Source organism: Pundamilia nyererei, unplaced genomic scaffold (genome assembly GCF_000239375.1).
Source record: "Pundamilia nyererei isolate P.nyererei 1_Seehausen unplaced genomic scaffold, PunNye1.0 scaffold00012, whole genome shotgun sequence".
Classification (NCBI taxonomy): Eukaryota; Metazoa; Chordata; class Actinopteri; order Cichliformes; family Cichlidae; genus Pundamilia; species Pundamilia nyererei.
Genome location: NW_005187413.1, coordinates 5,301,248 through 5,311,737, shown reverse-complemented (window position 1 = coordinate 5,311,737; position 10,490 = coordinate 5,301,248). Strand labels below are relative to the sequence as shown.

The following is a 10,490-nucleotide window of genomic DNA, read 5'->3' as shown; positions in this document are numbered from 1 at the left end:
TTCCTTCATCTTTCTTTCTCCCTTTCCTATCCCTCAGTCATGCCTGTCCCGTCTGTAACAACTGAAAATAAAATAAAATAAATAATAACAACAAAGGTTAATCAAATGAAGCAATATGGCAAGGCCGTGATGATCCATTTGGCAAAGTAAATCCATTGGGTATCCTTGTTGGTCTTCAGACAACAATTCAGACAACAATTCTGACAAAAAAAAAAAAAAAAAAATGTAGCTTAAAAATAAAGCTAAAAATAAAGCTTTTCTTTTTCTTATAAAAGAAAAAGAAAAAACCCATTAACACTCGTTTCACCCTGTGGTGTTTTCCGCAGCATACAATACCTCAAACAGTGTCCTGGTACTCTAATTTATGTGCATCTGCTTGTTCTTTCTTCTTCTAAAAGAAGCACTCGTTATCATTTGCAATCCAAATGGCCTCGGCCATTCAGGACAGAAGTGGAAAAGCTGATTATGTTAATCAGAATGGAGCATGATTCACCCTGATGAGGATGACATCTATTCATAACAAGGCACTTGAATGACATTAATGTTTAAAAAAAAAAAAAAAATCCTAAGAATCTGTCAATTTCGATCTGCAGCGGGCTGCAGAAAGGAAATCCAGTGAAATAAATACGAGACGACGGCCGTATTTGCACCACTTCAGATCTTTAATTGTGCCTCTTCAGTGGTTTGACAAAGTGGACTACAGCTTATTTATTTTAAGCACAGATGGTTAGAAAATATGTCAGGGGTGATTTATTTTTCTCTTTAATGTGATGACTGGATGTTGCGGTGAGATTAATCTCATGTTACTGTGTCAACACAGCACTGCATTTGATTTAAAGCCGTCAGGTGGGAATGTGTTTTTAAAGCATGCATGCTTATGTGTATGATAAGAGAGATTTGAATAAACAAATGATTCTGATAATTATGCTAAAGATTATAACATAAAAATATACATTAGCAGAGGCATGATAAGAGAGCCATGGCACTCAAAGAATCCTGATTACACATCCGCAGTTTAGCTCCTGTCATAAAAGAGCCAGTCAACAGCTGAAACTAGGATATACGACCCAATCAGTGGGTAATGTTGCATTGGCACAGTAGAAGTCTATCACACGCTTCTACTGCACATCTGCAACCTTAACAAAGATGTAGATAAGTCAAATTACATTCATGCAAATAAGCTTTAAGATTAGATTTGTTCAGTGGTTTGTTCAGTGGTTGTATAAATATTGAAATGCACTCCCATTTATACAGTTCTTTTATAATCTTAATGACTAAAAGTCCCATTTTAACCCCCATTAAGCAACATACATTTATACAGCACTTTAATTACCTCATACCCACGGCATATTCAGAATCACCAGTTAACCTAATGGTCTTTGTACCGTGGGAGAAGGCATGAGAGAACGCACACAGGCATAGGTGGGGATCGAGCCGGTTATAAGCTTGCTGTAAGGCTACAGTGCTAACCACTTGACCATCATGGCCATCCATGATAAACGGCCCTGAGCCATGAAGGAAGAAATAATGAGTATTTTTTGTGGGCATCAAAGAAGTTGATGAAAAGCCCTTTAACCCTCATTCTAGGCAAAGCTTTAAAGCAGTTTTTGGTTTGACTTGGTTGCTTTTATACAAGCTGTTTTTATGTAACATTAATTAATTTGTTACATTTTATGTAACAAATTAACGATATGGCTCTCTCCTCACCACAGACAGCATTAAAGATGTAGCTTCTAGGTCTAAAAAGCAAAGGTTGATCCTTAAGTAGCCTAAGCCTAAATTCACTCTAATGGGCATCAGGGGGCGAAAGCTGTGGATACTGAAAGACTCTGAGCCCTGTAGAAGTCACACAATCTGATATCGTCGTGTTGGTGTTGTTCCCAGATCAACATAGTAAATGTTGTTCCAGGATCAACATTGCAAGTGACCAATCAGAATGTTGTGACGTCATACTTTTGCGACTTCGGGAAAAACCGCCGTAAAACAAAAAACTGTGTACTTAAGCTGCGAGAAACCGCCTCTGTCCGCCGATCAGCGGACCCTGACCCTGACCCTTTAATAAACACTATGCAGCATTGATATTGTCCTTGCAACATTGGAATTTCATAAATGCACAAATGGCTTGGCGCGCCAAAGAATAACGTCACAAGAATGTGATTGGTCACTTGCAATGTTGATCCTGGAACAACATTTACTATGCTGTTCCAGGAACAACACCAACACGACGATATCAGATCATCCGTAGAAGTCGGTCTCTGTGTTTCAGAAAGGTACATTACCCAGCACATGCTCGAATGCTAATGACTTGTAATTGACAAATCGTTATCCAGTGAGTTGAGTAGTACAGCGGTCCCCAACCCCCGGGGGGGTCCATGAGTCGTTTGGTACCGGGCCGCGTGAGTTGAGGCTCAGGTGTGAAATGTATGGTTTTCAGGGTTTTCAACGTTATTTTGTTATCGTTTTTATCGTTAACTCAGTTTTCCTGGGTCTTTTCACGTGCGTTATGAATAAATCTTCTTTTTTTCGGTACCGGTACTAGTTTTATTTTGTTGTATTTATCCGCGACACCTGTGAAAATATTGTCGGGCATAAACCAGTCCGTGGCGCAAAAAAGGTTGGGGACCGCTGGAGTAGTAGGTGAAAGCAGTTATTTTTATGTATTTATTTGATGTTACATAGGTAGGCGAGTGACAAACTATTATTGCTTTTAAATAGGGCTTTTCGATATAATGATATATATAAGATGACGATATGAAAACGTCTATCGTTTCATATTATGCTATCGTTTGTTTTGTGGTGTTGCAAAATAAACTGTTTACGTCAATATTTTTCATCGTTTTGATGGTCACTGTAGAATTTCTTAAAGTTCTCTCTTTCTCTTATATTTAATATAACCACACTATGGACGGACAAACGACTGTTCTTATGCGTTGTCGTTAGCAACAACGACGGTCGTGTGCCTCCGCTGTCCGCTTGCTTATTTTCCACATAAACCTTTCAAAATAAAGCTGAAGATCCTGTTGAGATTTTTCAAAATCAACTGAATCACGTGAAATAGTATGCTGAGTGTTTACAGATGAGAAGCTAAAAAGAGCCGTCAGGTGCTAAAAAATAAACCTTAGAAAAAGTTTTTCCCCCGCAGCACGCCGTGTAATAAATGGTCACAAAGAAAATTGCGGCTGTTTCAACTTATGTAACACTCGACTCCAGAGAAGTTTGGTGCTACCAGCATGTTGAGATGTTTATTGCTGCCTCTCCTGTTTGAGGTGGTGGTGGGTTTTTTTTTTTTTTCCTTAAGGTGGCCTGAATGGGTTGGTCATGTTTCAAAGGCAGTTCTGATGAAAGATGCTTATCCCAAATGGTGTCTGGAGCCAGGTGGCATGAAGATAATCATCTGTAGTGTTTCATGTGCAGTGTGTGTAACACATGTGAGAAATTAAATCACAGAGCTCCAACTCAGCTTGTGTGTGTGCTGTTGAGCAATATCTTGTGTTATCTGACTGTAATTTCCGTCTTTTTATCGATCTAAGTGATAACTTGTTTGGTTCGCCTGCAGACCAAATATAAAAAATGTCAGATAGCGATCGAAGCGTCCCAGACAAGAGAAGGAACACGCATATAATAAGACGGGCCCTCTCACCCATCAATAATCCATCACACTGATGCACTGTTTCTCATAATAGAGTCGAATAGACCAAGCCTCTCATCTTGGGAGTGTGTGCTTGTCTTAAGGGGTTTACTGTGTTTACTCTGACAGTAGCTGTTCACTTCCTCTTCACCCTGTTTACCCCTTCAGCTACTGCCAGCATAAAATACACCAGATGGCTTTACCACTACAGATTGGAAGACGCATATTCAAAACTGCCCATTTGAACTGTGTGCAATCTCTAAAGGGCAGAGGGGCGTAAGAATTGCCTCAACCTTTACATTAAACAACACCAGCTACTTCTGCTCAACAAGATCCTGAAGTATTCTGGAAGAGCCAGCTTGAGCGAAGTAGCAAACTGAAGGCAGAGAGATGGCCCCTGACCGGACTACAACCCGAAGAGGAACTATAACACGGGAGCAGATGGATACTGTGTGACCAGCTGAGCCCCCACACAGTTAGCACTCTGCCATTTAAAGGTCTTCAGCATCCGCATCCATCCTCATTCTGAGTGTGGAGGTGGAAGCACCAGGACAACAGGCAGCATTTAAAAATAGATGTTTCAGTTACAAGAGATTTGTATATCCGAGTCTTCACGTTGCAGTCGTCATAGAGACAGAAAGAATGCCTTTTCTCTAAGCACAGTATGACAACAAGTGATAAAAAGGTGATAAATAGGCAGAAAAAGGGTAGAGACAATAGAATTTCTACCTTCCATTGGTGTATTAGGGTCCGGTCTGTTCGCGAAAACCACATCCACGTAGTCTAACTGCAGTCTTTCTAAAGAGGCTTTTAAACCTGGAAAATAGGAACCACAGTTGAGCAGCAATGGTACTGTGACTGCAAATATCAAAGTGTATAGAAAATTAGTGCAGAGGATTATCAAACTGCATACTTTAAATGGGTTACTGACTGTAGCTAAAACTTTTCCAATAACTCCAGGGGAGGCGTCAGTTTTTAAAATGAAGCTTTGATTCCCTTGACCCAAAGCTATTAATTAATTTTGTTGTTGAAGTGTCAACATTTAATCCAATAATACGCAGCACTGCTACTTACCTTCTATAATGTGTTTTCGGGATAAACCTCTTTCAGTTTCCGCTCTATATGAAAACAAATACAAAAGAAATGAGAGTGTGTTTGACACCATTATTTAAAATGTGACTGGTACGGCTCCTGGACGGTAACATAATATCATTTTATCCTTTATGAAATATGAGCGATGTTTCCAGCTTTATTGAAAGCACCTGACAACAGATCAGTTTGGATGACACATGATCCCATTACCAGGAGCATCAGGATCAAACAAGTCGAGAAAAATTACACGCGAGGGTAGTTTTTCCATTTGGGCAAACAGCAGAGTTAAGGATGAAACTTACTTTCCACCCCAGAAGATCTTTGTTGTTATCACCAAACTCGAACGTCTGGAGAAAGAAAAGAAAAAGTAAGCACACATCTGTTACAACATCTGCCAAGCAAACATGCTGAACTACATCAAAAAAAGCACTGGAGTTGCTTATGCACATGCACAAACTATAATCTTTAGGTCATTCATGTGTTTCTACCTTATTCTATCAGCATCACTCTCGCACACATCCTACAATAACGGTGTCTGTGCCAGAACGCAAACAATGCCAGTGAATGAGTGCTGCGAGCACATAAACCTGATCTGATATAACCTGAGCTATACAAATACCCATACAGGACCGACAAAGTAGAAGACAAGCCACTAGAAGTTCATCCATTATTTATCATCTTTGAGGAGGAGACACTGGAGTGTGGCAAGGCTGCCCACATTAATCTTTCATCTCCCCACCTTACTGTTCCGGTTCACAACACACAAGCCTCCCAATATGTGCAGAGGAACGAGATGATACAAGATTAGGCCAGATGGCTGGGAAGGAAATAAAAAAAAATAAAAAAAATAAAAATACAAAATGCAATTAAAGTGTGCCTCATATCATACCTCCATCCTTTCTTCTTTATGATGTTTCCGAGCACCACCTCTGCCCTATGAAACAGATGGAAAGAGAGCATGATTAAAAAAAACATTAAAAAATAATAGATAGTCTTGAAATGATATGAGCACTTATATCCGACTGTCTCAAGATTTAATTATTTAATTGATTAACGCAGTCCAATTCTTCGCCCGGTCCCAGCTGTGCTGTCGAGCCACCACCAAGTCACTCATTAGCAGCCACAGGGGTGCTAATGAGTGACATTACGTTCAACACGGGGCTCATTAGGGCTGGGCAGAAACCTGTCAGCAGGATGTCTCTCCAGCTCCCTCTGACAAATAATGAGACACCTCCTTGTGACACAGTTTCACATAAAATCCAACTGGCTGTAGAGGTAGAAAAAGCGTCATGCCAGCTAAGATTTGTTTACGTTTGCCGATGAGTGCAGCTAGCACCTCTAATTGACACCGTTTTCAAATATTACGGCAAGTATCCGATTTGTGCACAAATTCAAGGACCACAATTTACCCCCAAGCACAGCACATTACAGCTCCTGTCATTGTGACAGTCTGAACAGTTTCAGTAATGTGCAAAAGTTTAAGGTATCAGAATACTTTATTAATCCCCGAGGAAACTGTGTGGGTTACAGTTGCTCCAAGACAGTAACAGTAACAGACTAAACTATTTAAATAGTGCAATATGTTTCAGATATTACAAATTTAAGAAATGGAACTAATATCTACAAATAGCTCAATTATAAATATCAAGAATATTACAGAGGTGGTTATAAATATCAAGAATATCAAGAAGTTTAGGAGTTTTAGATTTGCACAGATCACACAGCAGATTGATCATCCACACATTTTAAATCGCAGTGAGAGTCACAATGGCATACCCACAACCCCCCAAAAAAGACAAGAGGCCACAAATGGTAAATTCCTAACCTAAATATTTCAATACAAGATTACTTGGCAGAAAATAATAAGCTGGCTCTAATTATGTGGAAGTATTAAGGACAGCTGATACCAAAGAGAATGGCACAACGATGTTTGTATAAAGTCGAATAATGTGCAAGTTGTTTTTTTTTTTAAAGAATAATTTTGAAACCTTTTCATGTTTATACATTACTTGAATATCCTGGTATTTCTGTATGAAACATAAATGGGGAAACTACCTATATTTTTGAGTGGAAGAACACTTTTGTAAATCTGGAATTACTTTTAAATTTGTTTGAACTTTCAAGAATAATAGCAACAAGAATTAAGTACAAAGTTGGCAGGATCAGTTGTCAGGTTAGCCCATTATCCTTAGGCCTCTGAAAAAGGGAAACAATGTATAAAATCATCAGCAATTCCAATTAATGTACAATTTTCTGTTAAATCTCTTAAATTACAGCTAGAAATCTGCACTTCAGTTACAAATAAATCATTCATATTTATGTATTTTTTAAAATCAGAACTATATTGATACACCAATGATTGATAACCATGGGTTATTATGTATCACAACTCAAAAAAAAATTCGATTATAAGCACATAATAAACTTTGTAGTGCTGTACCCTTTTTCCTTTTTTCCCCTGCATCCTAATATTCGACAGCTATGACCAGTCCTGCTCATGTGTACCACTTGCTAATATATGTATGCAAAGCATGGATGTATGAATGATTAAAGGCTACGCTCACACTGCAGGTCTTAATGCTCAATTCCGATTTTTTGATCAAATCCGATTTTTTTGTCTGCTTGTTCACACTACAAATAAAATGTGACAGCAAACGCGCTCTAGTGTGAACGCTCAAAGCGGCCCGCATGCGCAAAAGAAGACATCACACACAACACGCTCTGTTTAGACCCAGACCAAACAATATTGTTTGACTGATGGCCCTTAATGTAAAGACTTTGGATTTGATGCGCTTTCGCCTGCAGTGTGAATGTAGCCTTACTTTAATATTCAGGGGCCATTTGTTTGTTTGTTTCGCTTTTGTCTCCATTTCAATTGAATATTAAATCCTGCATAACATTTTTGTACCATTTATCACCACCTTTTGTTTGCCATTTATTCAAAGATAAATTTAATTAAATATTCAACCTCCCCACTCGTGTGTTTGTGCCTCTGTACATTCTGCTGATCCAAACAGCAGCTGCCCAAGTACAGTAGACACTGCATTATTATTCCAAGTGATTTCAGCCCCTGCCAGCTGGACTCGCATCTTTTTTAAACAACGAGCAATGAACACTCCCCTGAGAGCAATGATGTGTGTGTGTGTGTTTCTGGCTCTTAGTATTGCCCCTTTGAAATGTGAGTAATTTGAGTGACCAAACATAAGGTTCACTGAGCCTCGAGCAGGTTGCCTTTCTTCATCCACCCATTAATTAAAGCTTTGCTTTATTTCAATGCTGAGTTGCTTTCTGACTTAGGGCAGAAGCAATGATGTAATGCGGCACTACTCATGGATTCTTTATATTTTATTACTTTCACATTCTTCAGGGCTTATGCCACCTGTTTTTCACCATGTCACACATTTAATATTGATCTCCAGCAAAATGCCTCTGAGCCTGAGAGAAAACAAAGACTAAAATTCTGTTCTGCCAATTACTGCCATACTTTGAAAAGCTTTCGTGCCATGTGTGCTTGCTGATAAGAGCAGCTACATGGGTTAAGCACAACACATTTGTTTGTGCAAAGAGACATATTTGTTTATATTTCTCAGAAACAGTAGCTCATGTATTCGGATGGATATGCTAATCAAGCGTCACAATCAATATTTGAATATTCTTGTGCGTTCAGTGTTTTGTTCCGTGACCAATTTTTTAGTTGAGGGCTAAGCTACAACAAACAGCCTACAAATCTCATTTATTTATCTGTCCAAGCTCACCACACAGAATCGACTTCACAGCAGCTGACTGTGCAGCCACCAACACCACCACTTCACATCCTCCAAGCCCGACTGATAGAAAGAATCCTAAGCCACAACCGAGGACTTCACATGAAAGCTTTTTCCATTATGACGCGCAAACTGTGTGATTTGTTCGACTCCTTCTCGTGTGTTTGTGTGTAATATAAGCTCCTTGGTGCTGCTTTGCAGTGGAAGCTGTCAGGATTAACACCTGTGCAACACATTTCGAGCTGTGTGACGTGCTGTCACAAACACTTGCACGTGCCAGGCTTGTCCTTTCTGTTCAAGTGTGGTTCTGGTTTATGGCAGCACGATGATCAAAGCCAGAGTTGGTTTTGCTTCTGTGTCAAAGATCAACCTCTCTCATGAATAAATCAACAAGACTGCTGAAAACTCCCCAAAACATTAACATCGTGGTGTGATGACGTGCATCAGACCACAGCTGCTGAGGCATTAGATGCGAAACGAGGACAACCACTGAGACCTACAGCTTGTTTCTCCTCTTTTGTTATCTTTTGATTTCCCTTTCTGAGACACAGGGACTCTGATGCATCTCCCCAAACATAATGGAAAAAATAGAATAATCTCAGGAGGATTTAAACAGGAGACTTGCTCCCGTTAATAAGAGACACTATTTGCAAAGGATAATCCCTTAGATTATTTCACAGCACCCAGGCTACTACAAAGCCAGACTAATCCATACTGGAATTTAAACATCCACTACATCCAGCAATAAAGCAACATGCTTTCTGAGGTTAAAGTATCATCACTGCCCATCCCCTAAATTTATGCCACGAATACCCGAACCCTGACAAATGGCACTTTTCGTTGTGAAAAGCAGGCCAGGCAGACATTAATTTCTTCTCCTCCTTTAATAATAGCCAAGAAAATGAGGAGTTGATTCATCGAGATAAACATACTGTGGAGCTTACCCAGAGGCTGAATGCCATTAAACTATTGTTTGAGAAGAGGGTAAAATGAGACGACATAATTATTAGCATCAGTTAAACCTCAAACCATGTGAAAAAAAAACGATGGAAATAAAACATTTATGCATTTCCATCGTCATATATTCATTTAATAAAGGTTAGTTTGTTTAGAATGCACTTTGTCACAAAACAGCTCTAGCGTGTCCGCTGTAAAAAACAAAAAACAATTAAGATACACGTGGAAAATATACCACGTGTATAGAGATGAATCCTGTAACGCCAAAAGAAAATTCATCCACCCTGGGACTGTTGCAGAACGTCTCCAAGCCTCTGCATATGATGTCGATGTTAAATTGTAATGTTGTGATTGTCATGTCTTTTCTGTCTTTTATTTAAATGAACTTATATAAAAAGAAGGTCACCCAGAGAACCCCTCCTCAGACGACTGTCCAGATTTTAAGTTTTAAAGAAATTCTGCTTTACAGTTTTTATGTATTCTAGGAGACAAACAATTCAGTGCTCTCAGGAAATGTGAGATGGATATTTGGCATATTGGTAAGTTACCATAAGTAAAGACAACATGCTGGCACCTTGACTCTGTATTACATCACTTCTAAATGTGGAATATTTGTGCACCACTATAGCTCAAACACCTGACTGGAGTCTGCAAGTACATAACCTCTGCTTGCCTTCATAATCAATCACACATTAGCAGTTTGGTAATGTTTGCTGCTACCACTCACTCCTAAGTGACTCGCCACACAGGATATACTCACTTGCCAGCAGCGTAGACCTCCGCTGTGTCAAACAGATTGATGCCATTTTCATAGGCCAGAGTCATCAGCTGCTCTGCCATCTGTTGAGAGAACAGGGGAGAAGGAACAGAGAAGGAAAATGATGGGGTGAGACCACTGATGTGAGGTGTTAGTAAATTTTTATTATGAAGCTGGCTTCACAGGACTAGAGTCTGCCTGTTGACTCTGTCAGAAAAGTAAAAATAGGCTTCTTGAGCAACCTAGGATATCTCAGATCATATGGAGGGTTTCCATTCCAAAGCTTTGATGG

General features: G+C 39.4%; 1 protein-coding gene across 2 annotated transcripts in view; it reads right to left on the bottom strand.

Annotated features, from left to right (window-relative positions):
* The window catches only part of kcnab2a (potassium voltage-gated channel subfamily A regulatory beta subunit 2a), an 85,544-nt gene that overhangs the window by 10,313 nt on the left and 64,741 nt on the right, over positions 1 to 10,490 (bottom strand). For both annotated transcript variants that reach the window (XM_013908596.1, XM_005724642.1), the window contains 5 exons: positions 10,202 to 10,281; positions 5,610 to 5,654; positions 5,023 to 5,067; positions 4,703 to 4,746; positions 4,358 to 4,444 (listed from right to left, as the gene is read on the bottom strand). In XM_013908596.1, the coding sequence (XP_013764050.1) occupies positions 4,358 to 4,444; positions 4,703 to 4,746; positions 5,023 to 5,067; positions 5,610 to 5,654; positions 10,202 to 10,281 (301 nt within the window). The remainder of the gene's footprint in view (positions 1 to 4,357; positions 4,445 to 4,702; positions 4,747 to 5,022; positions 5,068 to 5,609; positions 5,655 to 10,201; positions 10,282 to 10,490) is intronic.